Source organism: Mixophyes fleayi, chromosome 4 (assembly GCF_038048845.1).
Source record: "Mixophyes fleayi isolate aMixFle1 chromosome 4, aMixFle1.hap1, whole genome shotgun sequence".
NCBI classification, from domain to species: Eukaryota; Metazoa; Chordata; class Amphibia; order Anura; family Limnodynastidae; genus Mixophyes; species Mixophyes fleayi.
The window spans coordinates 232,140,406-232,165,052 of record NC_134405.1 but is presented as its reverse complement, the minus strand read 5'-3'; the positions used below and the strand labels follow the sequence as shown (position 1 = coordinate 232,165,052).

The window sequence follows — 24,647 nt, the reverse complement described above, 5'->3', positions numbered from 1 at the left end:
TTGTTCTCATGACAGCTAAAGTCTAGTTGCCAACTTAAAAACTTTTTTTTAAATTTAAAAATGGCAACAACAAATAACGAATTCATACTGCATTAAAAAATGGAAATAAAAAATAACTGATTCATACTACGTACACTCATCTTTCAGCATCTGTATCTATGCTAAGGTTGAGCTGCATTTAGCTGTTTCCTAGAAATATTTCCCAGCAGGTAACATTGTCTGCGGCTTTCTGTGTATTTCACCATAGAGATCAATAAACCCTATTTCATGTGATGTCAAAGCTGTGTTTAGCAAGAAGCCTTGTGGGTAGGCAGCCTAATTGTTTTGCAGTGTGTACGTAAGTGCTACCATTAGTTAACATTTGAAACAAACTAAATCATGTGCTTAAAATGTGTGAATCAAACAGAATTGATTGAATCACAAAAGTTTAGTTGAATTATTATAAATTTATTTGTGTATTTTTGGTTATTACTTTGAGGATAGTTTAGTTTTATTATGTTATTATAACTTATTATTTATTTATGATATAATTTCTATAAATCTTTGTTTTACTAACAAGAATAAATACCATAGTTCTTTAATTGATCTTAGCTGACTATTATCATCCTCTTCAGTGGCGCACGCAGGGGGGGTTTCTGAGTCTCCAGAAACCCACCCCTGCGCTAACTTAGTGCCCACCACTATTGTATACAGCACCGCCGCGGACGCATCTTTGACAGCGCCGCGGCTGCTGAATAGGACAGCGCTGCCGAAACGCAGCAGCTCTCTCTCGTTTTTTGGTTTTTTTGGGGGGGGTCAGGGGGGGGGGGGACCGGGGGAACCCCCCCTGACAATCCTGCGTGCGCCCCTGCTCTTCAGACACAAAACTGGTTCACTTGTCTGCAAATACAAAGTTATGTTTTTAATGATGTGTGGTGTGCGTGACATGTAATACTGACCTTTCTCTTGTTATGAAGCTGTGCCCTATTTCTTTTGGGTATAGCTGACACGGAGAGGATGACTTAGGCTAAGGCGCTCACTGGTTTTGTACAGGCAGATCTCTGAAGATGTCTATTTACCATGACAGCACTTCAGAGGAATCAAATGTCCACATATGACCTTCATTAGACTTCTATTCATGTCGCCCTGCTCTGATTCAATGACCTGGAATAAAAGATGTTGAAAGCCAAGTCAACTAATCCAGGCTGCCTCTTTCTTTTAAGGTACTGAGAGCAGAACAGGCCTCTTTATACATTGCACACTCTTTTATATTCCAGCAACTGTTTCACATAAGCGTAAAATATTGTTTGGGCTCTTTTCCAAGTACCTAACATTAGTGTCATAAACACAATAAACAGTTAAGACTGTCAGTACACTACTATAACAAGCTCAGTGCCGTAAGGTATACATTAGAAACTTTATTATCCTTGCTAGTGATGGGGAGTATGCAGGGGTCTTGCTAGGCCCAGTGTCTCAAGTACAATGCCCGGGGTTATCTACTGAATAGCTTTAAAAAAGAAAAACCAGGAACAGTGGAACAGTGCATATCAAGCACAGAACAGAGGCCCGGGATTCGAGATCAGCATTGTCAGCCACTACCAAAAATTTACCATGGGGCCCAACGATGCTTCATAAAGATGCACACAGCAAAAATGCAATCTCCAGCAGGCAGTCCCTGCACTTCCTGCCATTTAAACTAATGGTATCCAATCAGAGTCACTGAAATTATGGTCATGTGACTGCAAACAAGACAGGAAGTAGCACACAGCTGCCTAGAAACCTGCTACAGTCAGGACAAGAAGTGTGTGAGCATGGCGGCTCACAACAGGAACGTGAACCTCAACAATCAGAGATGCACAGTTAATATGTTAATAACAAAAGGAGAAATAGAAAACATTTTGTATTGCCCAAAATATCACATACTTCACTAAATCATGGTTAATCAGAGCATAAAAGGATTTCACTGAATTTCTTAAATATAGATTTTTAGCATCCAAAACTAAAAAGGCATATATGACAACTTTTAAAATATCCCAGAGATCGCCCTGGTAATTGAATCCCTAGATGCTATGATCAGGCATTCAGACTCTATATATGGAGTGGCAGTGGGACCTTGGGAATATAAAATCTCCTTATCTGCAGACAATATTCTCTTATCCCTCACCCAGTCCCAGACCGCTTTACTGCCCCCATACCAACTAAAGGAAGATTATGGCATCCTCTTGTGCTATAAAATAAAATTCTCACAATCTGAGGCCATGCGGTTACAAGTTCCACAGAATTGATTCAGCGCTCACTATATAATCACAATATGTGTGGTTCTATTTGTCTCGTTGTTTAGTGGTGTGGTACTGTCTGAGATATGCTGTTACAATCCCAGCAATAGATAGAGTTAATGTAAAACTAAATGATTATAATTTATTAACATGTAGTAATAAGCCTTAATACACAGTAACATCTACATTGTACAGGGGAAATTTGGCATACGCAGTGCCTTCAATTATGTACTGACAGAAATAACTGACAGAGTCCAGTCTATCACCTTTCCAGATAGTACAATTCGATGGATGACTGGCTAGAAAAAGGTCATTATATAAATAGAAGATAAAAGTTCCAATAGATCGACAAAACTTGATGGGATAGGTCCCCAATACTTGCGGTTAGTGGAGGAGTAGTAATCTTTAGCCGATTTCTTAGGATGTTTTTCCCATAGTTAGTGATGAGTGCGGCCGCACTGTCTGTGGGGTGATCAGTGAGTCAGCGTGCGTTCCAGCTACTTCATGGGTGTTACGTGTCTATTGCCTGGCTGACACGTTTCGTCACATACATGTCACTGCTTCAGGGCTGCTTGCCAGTGCCGTAACTTAGAATTCTAGCGCCTGAGGCGAGAAAGACAAATGCTGCCCCCCTAGCCCTCAATTTTAACCAAATGAACCTAAAATATTCCTAAATTGCGCTCCCCTTCAGCGTTGCGCCCTGGGCGGTCGCCCCCTGTTGCACAGCCCTAGTTACGGCCCTGCTGTTTGCAATGAGTTTCGAGTACTACTGGCCGCTCTTATGTACTCCTTAGATCAGCGTGATTGGTCCACAATCGTCCAAATGTCTGGCTTATTTATCTGTTCTTCAGTCATTAGTGTTCAAAATTGAGATGCTGTTGATCAATGTTCATTAATATTGATAGGATGGCAATATATAAATCTTTACTCAAATAGCATGGGCGCTGGTAAACATACATGTTGAATGAATGTCGTTAAATAAAGTTCTCCTCAATGAAACTATTATGTGGGCAAATTAAAACATTATTGTATACACAGTGGTATTATAGAATTAATTAAACAATGATAGTACAGTGAGAAATAGCCCTTGATGCTTGAGAATGACATGATAGTTTGTCACTCTTATTCTTCAGTCACCCAATTGAGCACTGAAATGGCATTTCCTAACCAACAGGGATGTTCATTTGTGTTTTAATATAACATTTTGTTATGGGATGTGTATACGATTGGAAGTTGATAGAACCTGTGGGTTGTGTGAATCTGTAGACTAAATACTAGATGCCGTTGTTGTTTTAAGTCCAGTTCTTAATCGACGGGTATGGGTTAGTGTTAGTCGTATTATGTGGACGGTGGTTGGCACTCCTTTAGATGTGCTTAAACTAAAGTGTGAACCTGGATGGTATTGTACATGTCCCACCTCCAGTAAAAAACTTGTATTCAGTCAAATTTTACACTCAAATGACAACAGCGTACGATAAAATTCCTAGGGTTGTACATCACTTCTTCCATGTATGATTAATTGTATCAGGAGAATTTTCCCAGCTTCTTTCCAGAATTAAACCTAGAGGGGATACGTTACTTCTTGGCTAGGAAGAATCATCATCATTAAAATTAATCTGATTCCTTTACCTGTTTCAAATGCTTCTAGTTAAAATCCCAAACATGGTTTTTAGATATTTACAATCTGCCTTCCTGAAATTCATCTAGAATGATAAGCCTCCCAGGATCTCCCTGGCTATCCTTAAGTAGCCTAGTATCAGAGGCGGCAGAGGATTTGTGGAAATTAAAACCTATTACCTAGTATCCCATCTGAGTCAAATAGCAGCTATTTTCATCGCTACACTTGGAAACTCACTACACCAAAGTTCACCTTTCAGCCTCTATTTGGGGTCTATCCAGTACCAACAGACCAGCCTTGCTTAACGCTTTCCCCTCTCTTAAATTTTGCCTGTCTGTCTGTGATTATTGTCAATCCCGGTTCAAATTATCTTCCCCCCATGTTTCCCCTAGTCCTGCTCTAGAATAACCCAGACTTCCCTCCCGGCATTTCCTCACTTCACTAAAAATTGTGGATACACTCTGTGATCAGATTAGTCCATGACCTTAATATTAATAATAATTGGGCCTCTGACCAAAATTGAACAAAAGTCCCCCTCCCCCTCCATTCTCTCTTCTTTGAATTTTTCCAGGTAAGACTTTCTCATGTCTCTTCCCCCAGCAAATACCCAGAGAGCCCTCACCTCTTTAGACAGGCTCTGTCTGAGATCCCTGCTTTGCAAGGGTATAATATCTTCAATCTACAACTTGCTAATTGATGTCACTTTTGACTCTCAAGGCTGCCATGTGGGGGAATAGCAAAGGGACCTGGGATCCACTCCAGAAGAATCTTGTTGGGAGGAACTGAGAGAAGGGATTGCCACAAGCTCTATCTCAACACAAATTAAGGAGACAACATATACGCTTTACTCTCTGTGGTATTATACCCCAGATAAACTCTCCAAAATGTTCCCTACTTCCATTCCTAGCTGCTGGTGGAACTGTGGCCATAGAGGTACACTTCTTCAAGTTTGGTGGACCTGGCCCTGTACTGTCCCTTTCTGGAATTAGGTTCTATCCATTCTTACCTCTCTATCCGAACAACCGATTTCCAAAGACCCATGGACCCTCCTCCTCTCTCTTCCCCTGCAAGATGAAAGCACACAATCAAACAAATTGATCTCTCATGTCCTTGCAGCTGCTATGTCCCTTACTGCCAAAAATTGGAAGTGTCCTGACCCTCCACACCTTGATTGCCCACTCCTCTAGTGCAGCATACTTAGGGCCGTCTCTGGGTTCTCCACGATGGATGTCGTAGCATCTGAAAATGTGAGGTTTGACATGCCATTACTAATCCTGACTTTTTTGTACCCGTTGTATTTCTGGTTCATATTCCTCCCGCCACTACCTTGTTTTTCTTTGTGAATTCTACATTGCTTACTCATGTCTGTCCCTGCCCCCCACCCCTCTCTCCCCTATGCACCTTTTTCCCATCCCCTTCCATTTTTGAAAAAAAAAAAAGACAAAGAGGATGGTTTGATTGTCTGTTCACCATTGTTTATTGTAATTGTTTTCGTCTGTTTTCTTTGTAAATAAAGAGTTTTTTTAAAAAAAGATCCCAGAGAAGTTACAGAGGGTAGGTCAGTATGCCATCTCGTGATGTTATACACCTATTTTGAGTGCAATGTATTCATTTTATTGGAAAGTGCGTGGATTAATGCATCAAAATGATTGTGTATATGAAGGGTACAAAATTTACCATCTTCTGATGGGAGGGCGTTTCTAGCTAAATGTCAGCTGGACACCCTCTTGGGTATCATATTGTACCCACATACAAAAATGTATGAGATTTGTAAACTAATTTCGAGGGGTGGATTTAAGTGGGTGTACCCTGATTAGCCTTTTTCTCCACTCAATAGGATAATTTCAGTAGAGTACTCTGGAAGTTTCAGTAATTGGCAGTTGTCTTATACTTTCAGTGGGACTTTTTTGCTATCAGGGCAACTTTTATGCAGGTCAGTTTGCCCAAATAGCTATATATTTAAACACACAAAAAGAAATATAGTTCTTATATCTACAAAAACTCATGATTAATTTAAGACAGAAATGAGTCTGCAATATTTTTGGTGTGTGTGTGTGTGTGTGTGTGTTATTATTAATGGGAAGGTTGTAGACAGGACTTTCAAGTGACATCTTTACTCTTTATAGCCTTAGTTTAAGACTTACAAAAGTAAACACATCTTTGTATTATGGGGGCAGTACCCAAAGTGGGGATGGATAAACAAATGTGCTTAAACAATGTACAGCAGCAATTTTGTACTTAAATGATCCTTAATCTGAGAGGTGCCCCAGAGCAGTCATTCATCATATCGTAAAAGTGCTTCCTGAAATCAATGAGATATACTGATAAAATGATGAATAAATGAAATCAAGTTATACTAATTGGTGTTCATACAGTTTCCTGCATATGTGGAATCCTTATGGAAGGCAGGGGGGACCTATTGTATGCTTAGGCTACTGGAATCATGTTGTACTTGTTATAGACCTTGGGAGTACAAAACTCTTATTTCAATAAAATGTCATCTGGTTGCTCATTCTAGCAAGTACAGGTAATGCTATCTTATTTCTGGGAAGCATGGCAAGTGGTGTTGTATTACAGACGAGTCTCATGTATAAAATATACAGTCTGTGAGTGTGAAAATATTACTCGTATTACTTCCAAATATCAATACTTCCTACTTTGTCTACTTAATGCAAATTTATTTGAAAGGCAAATGCTCCCTGGCTTAGCAGAGTGAGATAGTGAGACTGGGTCAGGCTGCTGTATGTCAGACACAATGGTGGAGGAAACCTTTTCTCTTCAGCATCAGCAGTGCTCTGCCTGATCTCCCTGAGTCAGTGCAGTGCAATTACCAAGGCTCGCTTGTGAGATGAACAGCACAGCTTCCCGGCTTCACTGCCACGCACACTGTCTGGGATGGGAACAGCAATATACAAGCTATCCAGTAAAATCAAAGTCCAGGTTAAGAAGACAAAAACTCCAGGTAGGTGTGATGTTTAAATATTGTCAGATATAACTAATGCTGTCCAAGATTACCCGGCCATCAGGATGCTGCTAAATGGATTCTTCTCCTCTTCTAATGAACACTGCAAATGGCATCATAGATAAAGCTTGCTACCTGCTATATATACCTTATTGATATATCCCTATGAGTGGATCTCTGTCCCAATGTTTTGTAAATAGCTGTAGATGTAATGCTATGTAATGTGCAGGGTGGGCTGGTGGTATCTTAGGGAATATTGCAGTGTGTCCAATGTTATGGAATGGGGCCCCAAATAGTAATATATTGATATATAGCACACTCCTATATATGTCATTTTGCTGGGTGTGAACGCTCAGAACAACCCACAAATGATGAAGCCTCGCACACCAGACTTTAATACGAAGATGAATTCATTGTTGCCATTGCTGTGATAATGTCCAAGTGGTGAATTGTTTTGTGTATATAAACTTGGAGAATTAATAGCAAAAGCTGTGATAAACTTTTATGAAAGTTGTTAGAATATAAATGAATTTTTAAAAAAATATGCACAATCATCACTGCTATATTTCTATAGCTCCTATACTATTATTTCTTGTATTCAGTACAGTGACGCATAGATTAAAATGAATTATGCATGAGAAACATAAGAGTGGTATCTGGTAAATGCATCCCCTTATTTCATTAAGAGTCCCAGCTGTATTGCACATATATGAACTGTTATAGCCATGTTCCGATTAGGTTTGCTAAATTCCAGGCCTATTCATACTGGGATTAGGTGGCTTATATTTAGTGTGTCTGCATATTCATTATCACTTTGAATTGTAAAGTTCTAAAAATATTTTACAACTATTGTAATGTTAGGGCACAAATCGACATTTTTCTCTGCTCTCAAAATCACGTTTATATAATTAGCAGCAAAAGTTATTTGTGTGAAGAAGCTATAATAGGATTTTTACATGGAAGGCAAACAGAAAGGCACGTTTCATGTGCTAAATAAACAGCTCTTACATTTTTGCCTTGAATCACAGTTTTCAAATGTGATCCTGGCACATCCTTCCTAACTGTCCCAATTTAGGCACAATTGGGACAGTCCCTATTCTGGGGCAGCCTAGCTCAGAAGCGCTAGGCATGCTTCCAGATGATGTGACCACACAACCGTGACCATGTCTAGTACTTCTGAAGTCTTAGACCGCCCATCACCCCCTCCTCTAAAAACCTCCAATCATTGCTGGGCACATCAGTCGTTCACCTCTTCTATGCGACATACATCCCAACATTCTGACCGACAAGGGTGCCAATAGTTGGGACAGCGGGAAAGACCCCTCCAATTAGTATAAGTTTATTGTGCATTGGAATATGAAGGAACCTTATTGAATATTGGAATATAAATGGCTGGAATATAAGTATACTGAAATACAAATAGACTTTTTTTTAGAAATGACATTGAGTTACAAAAACTCTTCCTCTGGAACACATATGAATTCCACAGTTGTACTTGATAAATCATCATCATCATCAGCTATTTATATAGCACCACTAATTCTTCAGCACTGTACAGAGAACTCACTCACATCAGTCCCTGCCCCATTGGAGCTTACACTCTAACATACACACAGACAGAGAGACTAGGGTCAATTTATAGCAGCCAATTAACCTACCAGTATGTTTTTGGAGTGTGGGAGAAAACCAGAGCACCTGGAGGAATCCCACGCAAACTCAGGGAGAACATACAAACTCCATGGTCAGGAATCGAACTCATGACCCCAGTGCTGTGAGGCAGAAGTGCTAATCACTAAGCCACCGTGCTGACCAAAAAACCCCAACCCCCCCATAAATGGTGGTAATACTCTTCCAACACAATAGTACTTTTTTAATTACAGATTACCTGAAAAATATATTTTGTGACATACAAATAGTTTTTATTGTCACTTTATGTTAGTGGTTGTGAAAATGTGAAGCCTTTGTTTTTGGAACTGAATGGGGAATAACATCTAGCAATAAAGAAATAAGTAACTAAATATATAATTAATTTATTATCCCATGGGCATTTGCAGCATATTTTACATTTTAAGAATTTATTTAAATAAGATTATGGGGGAATACATTATATTGGTAAGTGGTAACAAAATCATTTTAGTATTTGCAGACAAGTGTACGTATCTGCCACAGGAAGAACTGTAGTACTTGTACAATGATATTTTATACAGATGAGGCTTGCTTCTTGCTGGTAATGAGTGTTACGCTCTGTATATAAAAGTTTGACAGGTACTGTTGTTCAGCTGAAAAACAAATCCTTGCCCCTTATTCAACTGTTTGGGCAACCCTGTTAAAATGACATGTTTCACTGAATCTCTATTGAGAGATTGGTCTTTGGCTCATACTTTCTTAAATGTCTATCAAGTTGCAATTACTGCTTCTGTTGGTTATTCCTTTGGTAGGAAGGAGTGGTTGCCAATTGAGAGTTCATTCCTCCATTCAATGATATTTAAGTCTGGGGACTCTGAAGGTCATTTCAACCTTAATATTTTCCTCTTGTAAGTATATAATGGTGGATTTTACTGAAATATTCAACCTATTCTTTTTTCATCCTCAATTTCTTCACTGTCTCTGGGACATTTGTCCCTAGGATTTGTTGCATTTAGTTTAATCTATCCTTCCATCCATTCGGACAATATTTCTTTTATCATCAATAATTTTTATTCAAGGTTTAAGGGCATGGGGAGGGAGTACAGAAAAAAAGAAGGGGGGAAAGGGAGGAGTACATAGAAGGGAGCAGACAAAACAATGAATAACAGATTAGAATAAACACATTCTTAGAACAGTGCAAACTTATTAGATGATCTAAGGTTGTTAGTTTGTGGAGACTCGATTAGATCATACTTGCCAACATTTTAGATTTGGCTTCCGGGCGTTCGAACCGAATTGTGCCCACTTCACTAGGAAGTGGGCAGATCAGGGAGATTGCCACATTCTCCCGGGAGTCTGGGAGACTCTCGCGAAATGCGGGAGTCTCCCGGACATTCTGGGAGAGTTGGCAAGTATGAATTAGATATGATAGGTGTTGGAGTCGGGCCAGAGGTCGGGCAATATTTCTTGTGGCACTGGCTGCCACACATCCCCAAAGCATAATAGATCCACCAGAGATGCTCTTTATTTAAAATGCTTGCCCTGTTTTTCTCCAAATATATCTTTAGTGGCTTGTGGCCAAAAAGGTTCAATCTTTGTTTAATCCGTCCACAGCAATTTGTTCCAAAAAGTTCTGGCTTATCTAGGTTTTGTTTTGCATCCTCCAAACATTCACTTTTGTGATTAGGTCATAGAAAAGGTATCTTTCTGCCAACTCTTCCATGCAGATTATTTTTGTGTGAGCAACAATATACTGTGGACCTATGGACCACTGCTCTGGTGTTAGCTAAACCTTCCTACAGGCGTTTTACAATGTTTACTTTGTAACCCTAGTAGACGTTGTGATAACTGTCTTTTCATTTTGAGGTTCAGTGAAACATGCAATGTGACCAAGGTTCTGCATACAACTGTAAATACAATGTTTGCATACTTTCTTATAAAATAAACTATTAAAGCTAGTAGATATTGAAACTAATAAATTGCAGTCTAATATAATTATATGTAACACTGTTTAAGTCTCCAGCCCTTAGCTACTCCTAGGGGTGAATTATTAAGCTGCGGCTTTCAAAAAGTGGAGATGTTGCCTATAGCAACCAATCAGATTCTAGTCATCCTTTATTTAATGTATTCTACAAAATGACAACTAGAATCTGATTGGTTGCTATAGGCAGCATCTCTACTTTTTACCCCTTAGTGTCTTATAGTCAAATATATTCAGAGCACAATAAATCTTCATCAGAACATTTAAGCATGCCTATAATGAATAATTTCAAATTGGCTAAAATATTAGGATTATATTAGGATAAATACTTACACTAGAGTTTATGTTCCTATTATTTCTATTGGTTATATTACAACAGCAACTTTTATTGCTTTGCCTCCAGCTTACATGACAACATGTAACCATAGTTATGGCTCTGTTTATACAGCTCGATGACATAATAGGAAAGTGCGTCTGACAGTGACTCCTAGGAATCAACCATATTCTCAAAGAATTAGTCTATCTGTGCAATTTTCATCATTAAGGCTGGAATAAATACATTCACTGAACTTGTATAGACAATGTCTGAAATTTGTGTAAGGGAGAAACATTTGCATGCAAAAATGAAACAGAGACATTCCAGATCCAGGAAACAGCTGTGCAATTGCTGTTGCCTGTTTCTAGCACTATGGTAGTTGTCTTCACAACCAACTGACCATAGCAGCTATTTCGGCTACCCCCTGGCTGAACATATAATACATTTTTTAGTCTTTTTGGGCTTATTAAGCTAACGCAAAGAAGGCTGATAAGCTTCTACAATGTCAGATGGGAAGACGTGACTACGTTAGTTGGTGATGGGAGGGATATAAATGGCATTGCCTGAACTTGCCTCGCATGTCTGAGAAGTGTTTATATTTGCACTACAAACACAATTCTATATACAGATGCAATTAGGATACTACTTAAGATACATTTCTCAATCTGTACAGCGCTGCAGAATTAGTAGCGCTATATAAGTAGATGGTGATTATGACATTTGAATGCTATTTCCAGCTCACATTGAGACTGGTAATTGCATTGAAGTTATATGCATTGTGCAGACTCGGTGGACATAGGACACTATACCTAGTGCCGTAACTTAGAATTCTAGCGCCCGGGGCGAGAAAGACAAATACTGCCCCCTAGCCCTCAATTTTAACCAAATTAACCTAAAATATTCCTAAATTGCGCCCCCCATCAGCGTTGCGCCCAGGGCGGTTGCCCCTATTGCTCAGCCCTAGTTTCGGCCCTGACTACACCCCCACATCACTAGTAGACATTCTAATGCTACAACTGTATTGTATTTTAATGCTTCCCTTTTCTTTCCCACCAGTGGATGTAGTATCCCACTATTACGAACATGGAAATATTTTTTTAATAGGCAAAAATGGTTGTAGGAGATTGGACTTTTGATGTGACGTTTACACTTTTTGCACATTACACATTGCATATTATTATAATCGCTTATGTATTTATTATCATTTATTTATATAGTGACAATCATATTATGGACCATCTAGGCACACAGTTGCAAAATCAACGTGCATCCAGTCTACTTTGTAAACGAGGTTCAATAATATTGTGGTACCAAAAAGGCTTCCATGACTTCTTTTCCCTACCCCTTACGTCCAGGACACAGGACAGCTTAGGTGGTGTTATAGCTGATTGAATAAAAATTGGAGTAAAGGGGGACTTTTTTTTACATTTCCAAATAATTAACTATGTACCTTTGTAATAATACCCCTATTACTACAGTTTTTGTTTGCTTCATTTTTGTATATATCCTACATTGTTTTCTCATGAAAAACAAGGGAAATACAAAAACAGCTATTAGCTAAGGTTCAATTCAGTATGACATAATCACTATAAATGACTTTGGAGGTATAAAGATATATATTAGAGAGCCAATCTTTAAAATGAAGAAAACAAATACCACGGACATGTTGCTTGCTCATTATCATATCAAAGATCATCTACAAGACAGCTTCAGACTTCCAAACATATTAGAAGGTGTATCCAGGGATACGACCGTTAATTTAAAATAAAGGATAGTAGTGGATATAGGGTAAAAATTGGATTGCAATATTGAGTCTGGGGGGATTTTCAAAATTGAAACAGATGGGCGGTTGCTTACTCTGGATTAATTTCAAATATAAGTGCAGGATCGCAGGAGATCCAAAATAGGTTGAACTTGATGGACTGGTGTCTTTTTTCAACCTCATCAACTATGTTACTATGTAACATAAGTGGCTTAGAATATTAAGGCATTTAATACATTAGGGCTATACCCCCTAAAGCAATTCTTGCAGATGTGAGTTTTACACAAAGGGAAACTGACACATAGGTGGACAATATACCACAGGGCATTCTAAAGCAATGGTCATTCATCACCCCAAGGCAAGGCTTGTGTTACCTCTACTGTTACTCGACTTACAGCTATGTGAGGTATTTTTAATTTTAAACAAAGCCAGCATGCCAATGTCTGCATAAGGATGGTATAGGTCACAGAAAGATGGGGGGAGTCCAAAGATGTCTGTAATATGTTTTTTTTCTAGATGAACACTAAGGAACTGGAGCTACTATCCATTGTTAGCACAAGGAATAATGGCACATCAATCCTATATTGTTTCAGGCTTTATGCCTCGTGGTCTAAGAAGAGAGGGGTTTAAAAAGGAACGACAAATGATTAATTGCAGGAATATAAATTAGTGATTTTAGTGAAAAAGTTTCAAAAGCAAAATGTTTGCAGAGAGATGGATATAACATTGCTGACAGTTACAACAGACTTTGTTATTGTTACGGCTCAGATATTGACATAACATTCCCGAAAATATGTTCTAGTTTTGAAATAGACAGCAACATTGGTAAGAACAACACACCTTAATATGAAGACAATATCCCAATCACCTGATGGTTTAGACAAAACAAGGAGCAGTATGAAAAGGCTAAACCCCACCCAGAAGATTACTTACTTGGGGTCCATTAAGGGCCCCATAATGGTCAGTGGAGGACCTGATGGGATCCATTGCGAGACCTTCCTCCTTTCATGAAGAACTAACTTTAGTTTTGCGGTACAAGCTTCTTAAAGTTTTTCTGGAACTGCCTCAAAGACAGCAGAAGCAGCTGCTCGTCAGTTTGCGTTCTGAATCTTGCATGAAACTGCTCTGTGCACGCTTAGAAACGGACCTTATGCCAGTGAATGCATTTGCATGCTATTCATGTCTGAATGCAAATAACACTTACGGCTGCCTATTACTTCAGCGATGAAACCGGGGAGGTAAGGGGCGGATGAACATGGAGGCCATGTACAGTAAGGGTGTGCCAACGCGTATACGGCCGATTCACATCCTGTGTTTCTTATAAGTAGGCCTAGTTTCAGCTGTATCACTTACACCAGCTACAGTGCCAACTGATAGCGATGACTGACATCCAGTCTTTGTATTAAAAATCGACATATATGTGTGCCACTAGCTAGCACAGAATGTGTGTGCAAGGAAGATTGATTATATAAACATATTGTATGTACAGTGCGAATTAAAATCATTTTGAATTTTGTATATAATGTAAAAAAGTTTAATTTTTTTTAATATTTTTATTAGTAATTATACGGTTAAGAGTTTGTTAATTTATTTATGTATAATGTATTATGTTCATTTATTTTTTTAATGTAATTTTTTTCTTATATGTTCTGATATGACCTTTTACAAAGCAGACACTTTTGCGTATACTGCGGTCTATTATTTGTATCTACATACAGCAAGTAACGTTTAGGCAGAGCCTACTTTCACCCAGATGCAAATCGAAAAGTATCTTGAGATTCAAATAAAATAAAGAAAAAGGGCGCTCGTAGTCTAGTAATTCCAAATACCATGAATCATTATCAGAAAAAAAGCAGCGTACATTTTTGTATAAAAAATTATGCTTATCCGTCAATGGCTTCGTTAAAGCTGATTTTTTTTATAATGAAATCCAATGTAGTCAGAAGACTGTTCTTGTGCAACAAAAGAATGAACACAGACTGCATTGTGAAAGATCAACTTTAAAGAAGTCACTAACAAATCAGCATAATTTGAAAATATTACAATATGAGCGCATTTCTTCTTTATTTTATTTGTTTTTAGGAATTCCCACAGCGGGTTGTGGATCTTTGTATAGAAGGAGCTGCTTAATTGGACATTTATTGCACATTGGTTTTTAATGTGGTTGTGTGAGCGCTGATATAGGTATTCACTTTGCATCTCGAGATACATTTGGATTTGAATATGGTCAGAACTATGCACAAATTCTGTACTCTTTTTTTAAAAAATACAACTTGCATGCAAGTCGCTTCTGAACATGAATCAAGCCCTCCATATGTTTGTACTTTAAAAGGCTCCATCTACTTGTGTCACATGGCTCATTTTTAAAGCTTTCCAATAATAAATGCATAATAGTTGGTGGAGAAATAATACCACTACCATAGATCATACTTGCCCACTCTGTCCGAATGTCCAGTAGACTCCCTAATTCAGGGTAAGTATCCCGGACTCCCGGGAGAGCAGGCCATTTTCCTGTATCCTGCCCACTTCACTAGTGGGCAGGATGAGAGCCGCCGTTATGCGATTCGCAGCATTTTGGCCATGTCCCCTGCAACAAAATTATGCTTTCTCACCATTGTGTTGCAGGGACGGGGCTAACATGATGCGTTTGGTCACGTCCCGTCCCCCTCACAGCCCACTATTCTTCTGGGATTTCCCGAAGGGAAACAGAAAAAAGTTGGTAAGTATGCCGTAGATCATACTTATCAACTTTCTTCAGCTCTCTTCCGGGAGCCTGCTATTGGAGGTGAGCGTGAGGGGGCAGGGTGCCAAAAATCGCGTCATTTTTGGACCCGCCCCTGTGACGTAATGATGCAAACGTGTCATTTGACAGCGGGGGGCAGGGCCAAACGCCGCGATTCACCGGGACTCGCTGCGTTTGGGACCTAATTCTGCCCACTTCACTAGGAAGTGTGCACTTCCTAGTAAAGTGGGCAGAATTCAGGAGATTGCCACACTCGCCCGGGAGTCCGGGAGACTCTCGCAAAATGCGGGAGTCTCCCAGACATTCCGGGAGAGTTGGCAAGTATGCCGTAGATGTGATGACTAATCTTAAAAAAAAAAAAAATATTTTTAGATTTAACTTTAGCTCTTTGTGTCTGCAGCTCACACTTGGTGTCTGCAGCTCACACTTGGTGTCTGCAGTTCGCGCTAGGTTTTGGTGCATAGCTGCTGTCATCATAAACAAAAGGAAGGAGACTTATATTTCAGCATCCGCCCAAATTGAGTAGTGATGCATCCTATATCTTGAGTACAAAATAGACAGAATCTGGAGAGATTTTTTTTTAAAACTGTCACTTTCCGACCTCGGTAAAAAAATGACTAAAGTCACCTCCCACTTTTAATCTTAATAGCAAATACTGCACAGTGTTTTTTTTTTATTTCCGGGTCATTAGACAGGATGATGCTCTCCCTTACTTTATTGTGATTGGCTGGGAAAGCACCTAGGATTTGTACAGTCCTGATTTATTATAGTTCTATTTTTACTTGTTTGTTCACTAATTTGTTGAGTTTCTTTTTAGCTATTTCTTAAATTATCCGTGTTTTCCCATAATAAACTGAGGATCAGTATATGGCACAAAACAGTTTTTCATATATGTGATTTTAAATAGGCAACTTTATGACAAAACAATAAATATTATGGGCTTGATGCGGAGTTGGATTTATGCCCGTTTCAATAGAGAAAATTATTAACATTTGTACATAGCCACAAAGAGATGTGCGCATGCAGAGTTGCGCACAACAGGGGACGGAAGGGGCCGTTTAACATGGGCCAAGTACAGTTAGAGCATGTTTACGATGATTCAGCTGAGGCATACCAGCATGGAGACACATATACTTCTGACAAGAGCCGTGTCTTTTGCAGCTTCTAGAGTAGCGGTGGGCATCAGGCTGAACCTTCACATACCTCCCAATGTTTGTCCTTCTGGCAGCTGGAGGATCACGTGGCTGGTGTGGCCTAGCACTTCTGAAGTGCTAGGCTGCTCCGTTCTGTTTTACCCTGCAAACCCTTCTTTGCTGTGCATGGCATCTGTTTTCTGCTGCTTTTTCATGCAGCCCAGTAGTGGACAGAATGTCCCCCAACCTTCCCACTGATCGGAACAAAGCCGTCTCTCAAATCGGGACTGTCCAGCCTAAATCAGGACGTTGGGAGGTATGCCTTCATCTGCGGCCCCCAGCCAGCTCTCCTTGTATTATCAGAATGGATGCAGGCAACTTACACGTCACATGACCTACTCTGCACAACCCTAGGCCAGCCACACGGCATACCCGGAGAAGGAGAGAGTGTACTGTGCTCTCTATCTTTCCTCTGTGCAGCAGGCACATGCAGACCTCCACCTCTTTATTGCCCCTCACTGTGCTTGTGGGAAGGTGCAAATGCATGCTGATGATGACTGTCGCCAGCACTACCTAGCTGCCTCTGATTGGCTGATTGCAAATTGACCTCTGAAGCTGATATGAGCTTTCTGTATGGATTGTGCATATGTTATAGGATTTAGTGGGCATCTAAAAATGTTAGCCTAATAGTGAATGTGTTTTCACTATCAAAATAAATGTTAACAAATGTCTTGTGCTTTTGAACTGGTTATGTGAATGTATGTATCCCTGCCGTAAACCTTACGTATACACATACTTGCCTACTCTCCCGGAATTCCCGGGAGGCTCACGAATTTCGGGGAGTCCTCCCGGACTCCCGGAAGAATAGGCAAAGCCCCTGCATTTGCCAAAATTCACGGCTGTAAGTGGATGGGCGGGGCTTAACCGTATTATTAAGCTCCGCCCCTCCATTCAATGCCGTGAATTTCGGCTTTTTATAGTAGGGGCATGGCATTATCATCATCATTTATTTATATAGCGCCAACATATTCTGTAGCGTTTTACAGTTGGGATGTATGCGTATACTACTGGTGCAGAGCTGGACGCATCTCGAGATGCCTGCAACGCTATAGCCGCAATAGCCATATATTGTATATCGTATTCATTTTGTTATCATTGTGCCTGGTTCTACTCAGTGGTGCAATGTTATTGGTTATTATTGCTAGGCTTTACCTTTGACCTGGATGTGTTTTGTGTCCTGTTCCTGTTTTAATATGGCTAAAGTTATTTGTCTCATGTAATCTTTTAGCCATATGTCCTTACAACTGAATAAAAATAAACTTGTAATTTTTCCTCCTTGTAAATCTGTTCATTTTCCTGACATAACAATGACTGTATATAGCGTCGTAATATCTCCTGTCCCTCAAGACTGCTGCTAAAGGGTAATGTCATACTTGCCAACTCTCCCGGAAAGTCCGGGAGACTCCCGAAATTCGGGTCAATCTCCCGGGCGAGCTGGCATTTCTCCCGGATCCCGGATATCACCGGTCATTTGACGCGATTATTGGTGAATCGCGTCCATTTTGGAGGGCGGGAGGGGGCGGGGCGAGGCCAATCGCGTCATTTTGACCCCGCCCCTGCAATGCAAATTACGGGTTTTTTGCGGGGGCGGGGCCAAAATGACGCGATTGGCCTCGCCCCGCCCCCTCCCGACCTCCAGTCACGGAGTTTCCGGGAGTTGACAAGTATGGGTAATGTTTGACTTTGCACTCTCTGCAATATTGGTGTATGATTTAACCATATCACACTGGACTATTGGAACACTCTGTTCTGTGGCCCAGTAGACTGACTGGCTATAATCCGACCTATTATCATATAATTGTTATAATGCACAGTATCTACTGAACAGCACTCAGCAAAATATTGATGCTTTATAAAGAAATAATCAACAATTATAGTGCAAGTCTAGATTTTACATTATTGTATTTACATTACTGTGCAGCAGGATTATGCCAGTATATTCCCCATTTATGTATATACATACATACCACCAAACTATCCTTCTTTCAGGCACAAATTCCCAATCCATCTATCTTCTTTGTGTCTCATATAAAAATAATATATATGAGACACATAGAAGGTAGATGGATTTTGTATTTGTACCTGCAAGGAGCTGGGTCAAAAAAAGTGTCTAAGTTGCACCTATATTCACTATAACTATAACCACTTTGTATTTTACCGTCAGCTTTACTACTTTGTGACGCTTGTGGCTATTTATAGTAACCTTAAAAAGGAGATAATTAACAAATAAGTGATTTTAAACTATAGCCTACTAGGTATGGGACATCCTATAGCTTAGGAGACTCTTAACCTCACCAGGGTATCAGCTTCCATGGACATGGAGTTTAAATCATACTTGCCAACTTTGTGACTCTGTCCTGCGGGATATCCTAGAGGACAGGTCATGTGACAGGGGTAGGAAGGGGCGTGATGACGTCAGACTCCAGGAGGAATAGGCAAACCTCCCGGATCCTAAAAAATGCCGAAATTCACGGCATTGAATAGCGGGGACGTGGCTTAATGACATGATTAAACCCCGGCCCCCGAAATTCAATGCCGTTTATTTCTGCATTTTTTTAGGATCTGGGAGGTTTGTCTACTCTTCCAGGAGTCTGGGAGGACTCCCCAAAATTTGTGAGCCTCCCGGAAATTCCAGTAGAGTAGGCAAGTATGGTTTAAATACATGTAGGACACTGATTGGATGATCACCTGCTATGCTTCTACACACAAATCAGCAACAGCCCAGCATTCACAACATGGGGAATCCCACTTGATTTTATTTTGTTCATACCTATCCTTGTTATTGTGTCTGTGGACCTTAGAAGAGGTGTACTTGTGTGCATATCTGGATGGCAACCAAAAGCACATCTGTATTAGCACAAGTCTAGTGTCCTCCTTTGCCCAAAGAACCATCTCTTTCATTAAAGTAAATATTCTGCTTTTCTCTTAAATTACTGCTCGGTGTAGCCTCATAGATGACTTAAATTAGTTAGTGGAAATCAAGGATGTCTTTATTACAAGACACTTTTTTGTGTTTGAAACTTTTGTTTATATTAGACAAAATGGTCAAGAATTGCACTTCTCAAAGTGCAACAACAATGTGCAAAATATGTTTTATTCAAAGTATAGGACGAGACCTGCTAGTGAGTGAATGGAAATGGCTGTGTGCTCTTCTGTTCAGCAGGGAAAGTGCCTAAAAATGTCTTTGTCTTTGCCTTTGTCTTTTAGGTTTGATGTGTATTTGTTTATGATACCTGATGCGTTTACCTGTCATTTGAACTGTGACTGTCTATGTATACTTTTTCTTTGTAAACTTGTAATAAAATCTTTTTGAGTTAAAAAAATGTACTCTTTTCACCACTATGTCTTATTTTAATAATCTAATTTTTGCATTGCACAGTTAAACTTGGTACACCTATTTGCCTTCTCCATACCTATCAAAAACGCCCTCACTCAACCATTCCTCTCCCATGGGTTGGTGCAAACGTCTGCTCCACCCCAAATGTCACCATACCTTCCTGCAAACCCATTGTTTTTGATGGAAATCTAGGCAGACCTATGCAAATCACACTTGGCACAACCAGAGAAGATATTCTGCTGTTTCTGTCAGTTTGTGTCTCATAATTCACACCAATAGCATTTTATTATATATGTAATTCATAAATGTTTTTATGTGTGTTCCTCAAGGATGTTTTATATTAAAAATGTAATTGAAAAATATGAGGTAGCCATTGCCCACATGATATATAACTTTTATTTTCTAAAGCAGAGATTTAATCTAAGGAATATTATTTTCTTTCAGATTGTAAATACACATGCCATTCTCAGTGCCAAGGCCAGGTGCAATTGAACTGTGAACCTAATGGGAAATTAATGGAATGTTTACCTGTGTACGACACGTTGGACCACTCCAATAACAATGATAAGGTATCTTTTGTCATGTTTATCCTCTGATTATTTCACATATATTACCAAGTTTATAAATATATTGTTCATTGATCATTTGATTGTTTTTACTTTTAGTGGCTCTTTTTTTTTCCCCCCACAAAATGTTTAATCGGTTAACATGTTTAGAATAAGATACAAAGCTTGTCATGCTGAGGTTTACCACGTAAGTTTTGATAAAAATATCAGACATCATGGATATAAGTGTACTTGTTTTACTGCTGCTTATTACTAATAAAATTACTTTTACCAAGATTTATGAATATTGTATTGTTGTAGCAGCTGCGTATTGCTTACAGCAGTGGTTCCCAAGCTGTGCGCCGCGGCTCCCTGGGGTGTCGCGGAAATCTCACAGGGGTGCTGCGGCCAGGGTCGGTGGTAAGCAAGGCAGGAGACTACTTCGTAATTATTTTATCTTTCGGGTGACTTGAAAAAATTATGTAGACCCTAAGGGTGCCTCGAACTGAGAACGTTTGGGCTTACAGCTATCCTGAGCGATAAAACTTCCTCATTGCTTTGTTGGGCCCTGTTCTGCTCTACTGAGCATGGTGCATGTGTGAAACTGGAAGCCCAGTTTGAGCTTCCAGTTCCACTACAATTAAGCAAAAAAATAGATAAAAGTTTTTTATTTTTGTAAAAAAAATCATATATATATATATATATATATATATATATATATATATATATATATTGATAAATATAATGCATAATTTATATTATATCTACCGTCCTCTCATCTTCAAATAACAAAAGGTTAATAATCAATAATTTTACCTTTTCCAATAGTCTCTTCCAGTTAACGCCCTTACCAGACAGAACAGGCATTGCCTTGCATAAGGCAAAAGCATGAAGGAGCCAATGGTAACCCTGGTAGGGTTATCACTGCCTATAACTGGTAAGCCCCTTAATATGTAGGGCAAAACCATGCCCTATGGCAGGTGAGAACACCTGCTTCCATTGGGGATAGATTTTTTGGAATTTTGATAAATCACCCCCATATTATTATTCCTTATTTTTAAAGCACCAACATACTACATATACCCGCACTTTTGAGGGTATTGTGATACAAACAGATTACAAACACTAACATGAAGCAGAACGTAAAGATGGTCTTGCCCAAACAAGATTTCATTCATATGTGTGGAAAATATTTGACACATACGGTAGGAAAAATACAATTGTAGGCGGTGGTCGGGAAAGTGTTAGTGTCTACTGTAAAGCAGATTTACTGTACAAACAGTGATTATGGAAAAAGAGGGACAGGCTTCAGGGACCTTTTAAAGATTTTGAAGGTTGAGGAGAATCTGATAGTGTGGTGGTCGTGTACTGATGGGAAATCCTTCCCTTACCTTGTCTCCCAGATACGAGTCAGGTTCTTTTCTCTTTTGGATATCCGGGGGTCAGGAGATAAATACTTCAATGAAAGGGACAAAGATTGGTCAAACAACTTGATTTTATTGAGAATGCGGTAAGGATAGTTTTGGTAAGCCACCGCGCCACTGACCCCTTCAGCTCAATAGTAATGACAAAATAATGCGTCTGATCAGCATAGAGCACAATAGCATTTAACATATAACATACACCTGGTGAGTATAAGGCAGAATAACGATAACATCTTCAATACACATTGTCTAATAAGGCACACTGGTAATCACAGTTACTACTTTCACGTTAACAATATCTAACTGGTGATGATGCCATAACCATCAATAATAACCCATCAAGACTCTTGCGGTCACTACCGCGCCCACTAGAGGGCTACTTCTTATTCAGGTGTTTGGGGTACCGTGCTATTCCCTATGGGTCAGGCGCCCCACTTTTAGAATCTACTGCTGAGTTAACTTGAATTGCAGCGGTACCACTAACACTGAATGTCACACCTTCAATATTAATAAATCAATTCTTAGGTGAATCACATAACATTAACATCATCTAAAACATTTGGTGCACCAATATTATCCCCGGTAACGTTACCATATTTTCCACTCAGTCCTGGGCTGACCTGTGCACAGGAATTTGGGTAGTGTTTCAATGTCCTGCAGAGGTTTCCATCAAGGGTTAATTATTATAGTAGAATGCAGAGCTGTTGCTCATTTCAGCCACAAGATGGCGCTGTTCTCTCAACAGTCAATGAATCTCTATCAGCACATGTACTCTGCAGCAGGGTATATCAGGGATATCAGCACACACACACACACACACACACAGGATATAGCTGAAACGACCGTCTTAATTGCTCCCTGCAGCCTGTGTATAGGTATGATCTGGGGGAAAAGCTCTCACAATCCTTCCTTGTACAAGAATGCAATGTCAGTTTTGGATAGATTCTCTCATTACTCTTCCCTCTGACACTGGGGTGTGTACAATACACTGCAGGCTAGGGTTTTATCTGGAGACGGTTCTGCAGTTAGTGGAGATTGTCTTTGGCGCCCCGCTGCGTGTCCCCAGCTGTTCTCCGTCCGCTTTGCTGGCAATGTCACAGTTCTGGCAGCAGCTTATCTTCTCTCTGCTCGGCTGCACATCCTCCCCCTTGTTCCTTCTACCATGCTGCTCTCTCTCTCTCCTCCTTCCTGCACAACCTCTTCCTGTTACTCCCCCAGCCAATCAGGGCCTTCATCCTCCTCCTGTCAATCACTCTTGGGCACAAATTTTCAGGAGCACAATTAACCCCTTGTAGCCCTGCATTTTAAAAGCGTTTATGCACTCCTCTGTGCTGTTCAACAGGGCTTTGGGGTACCACAATAGGACCAGTTAGAGAGTTCCATAAAGGAGGAGCCATGAATGGAATGAGGTTATGAGGGGTCAGAGGGTCACTGGAGGAACAAAGGGTGACTGGAAGATGTATAGGTGATGTATTAAATATAGGGGGTCATGAGTTATGAAAAGACTTACAGACAAGGGTCAGCGCTTTGAATTTTAGGTCTATGGGAACCAAGTGCAGGGATTGACCTTGGGGAACAGCAGATGAGAAAGGACGGGAAGTATAGATGAGTCTTGCAGCAGCATTCATAATTCTTCGAGGGTGACACTTAGACAACAAGCTGCAGAAGTAGGTAGACCGATGGTACCATTCACTGTTAAAGAGATATTTGGCAGTGGTCTTAAAGATGATACAGGGCATATAGGGCATATAGCAGTTTGATTTTTCTATGTTTAACTTGAAATACCTTTGAGACATCCATGAGCAGATGGGTGCAAGACAGTTTAAGATGTTGGCTAATACAAAGGGAGTGAGTTTAGAAGTAGAGGAATAAATATGATTGCTATCCATGTAAAAATGATATTGAAGCCCATATTTGAATTTGAATTTCATTTTACCAAGATAGATGGACTACTCCTACAGAGAGAGGGATGAGGGATAATAAGGTTTCATTGAAGGAAACCATGAATGATCAGTTGGACAAGTATGAAAACCAAGAGAGGTCAATATTGCAGATGCCAGGGGAATTGATCATTTTCAGTAGGGGTTGCTCTTAAAATGCTTGTCTCAGTATTATGCTGCATAAGAATACATGGGGACTTAATATTTTACATGTCAATAGCTGCAGTCATTTGTGGAATCAGAGTGGTGAACTCCTTGGCCTGGGATTACAAGATTAATGAAGTATGTGTTTTTGTGTGTTAGGGAATGTAGACTATAGGCTCCAATGAGACAGAAACTGATATGAGCGATTAAATATTCTTTGTAAAGTGGTGCATAATATGGTGGCATTATATAAATAAAGAATAACAATAATTAGATAGAATTTACAGAGGATCTCCTTTTGTACCTGAATAAGGGTCACAGAGGTTATATAGTAGTGTCTAAATGGAAAACATGAGCATTGCATTATCTTGTGATTAGTAATTCTTACTTCAAAAGGATCAATAGCATAAAAATAAACAGGTACTTACTTTAAAGGAACCACGGGTTCTCCACATAATTTTCCATTAAGCCAAGGTTTTCTTCCTTTCCTATAAACTGATCCAATGACAATTACAATAGTAACAGAGAAAGGGGGTGAGACTGGTAATTTGTTCATGCATTGAATTCATTATGTGCTTTCTCAGCATTTTCCTATAATATTATTTCCATATCTGCTAAAAATAGAATGTAACTTATAAATATGTATTGTAAGGCTTTTACTGCGTATACAATTACAAGAGGTTATTTTTTGTATAGATTTTTATTTAAAATATATTATTGACAATTTTAAAATATTATTGTTGCAATGTTTTTATTTTTGTAGAACTTTATTTTGTAGTTTATAGCTATACCTACCCATAT

At 39.5% G+C, this 24,647-nt stretch overlaps 1 protein-coding gene across 2 annotated transcripts in view; it reads left to right on the top strand.

Moving 5' to 3' along the window:
* RASSF3 (Ras association domain family member 3) overlaps window positions 1-24,647 on the top strand; it is a 191,466-nt gene that overhangs the window by 91,880 nt on the left and 74,939 nt on the right. For both annotated transcript variants that reach the window (XM_075209462.1, XM_075209463.1), the window contains exon 2: window positions 20,238-20,362. In XM_075209462.1, the coding sequence (XP_075065563.1) occupies window positions 20,238-20,362 (125 nt within the window). The remainder of the gene's footprint in view (window positions 1-20,237; window positions 20,363-24,647) is intronic.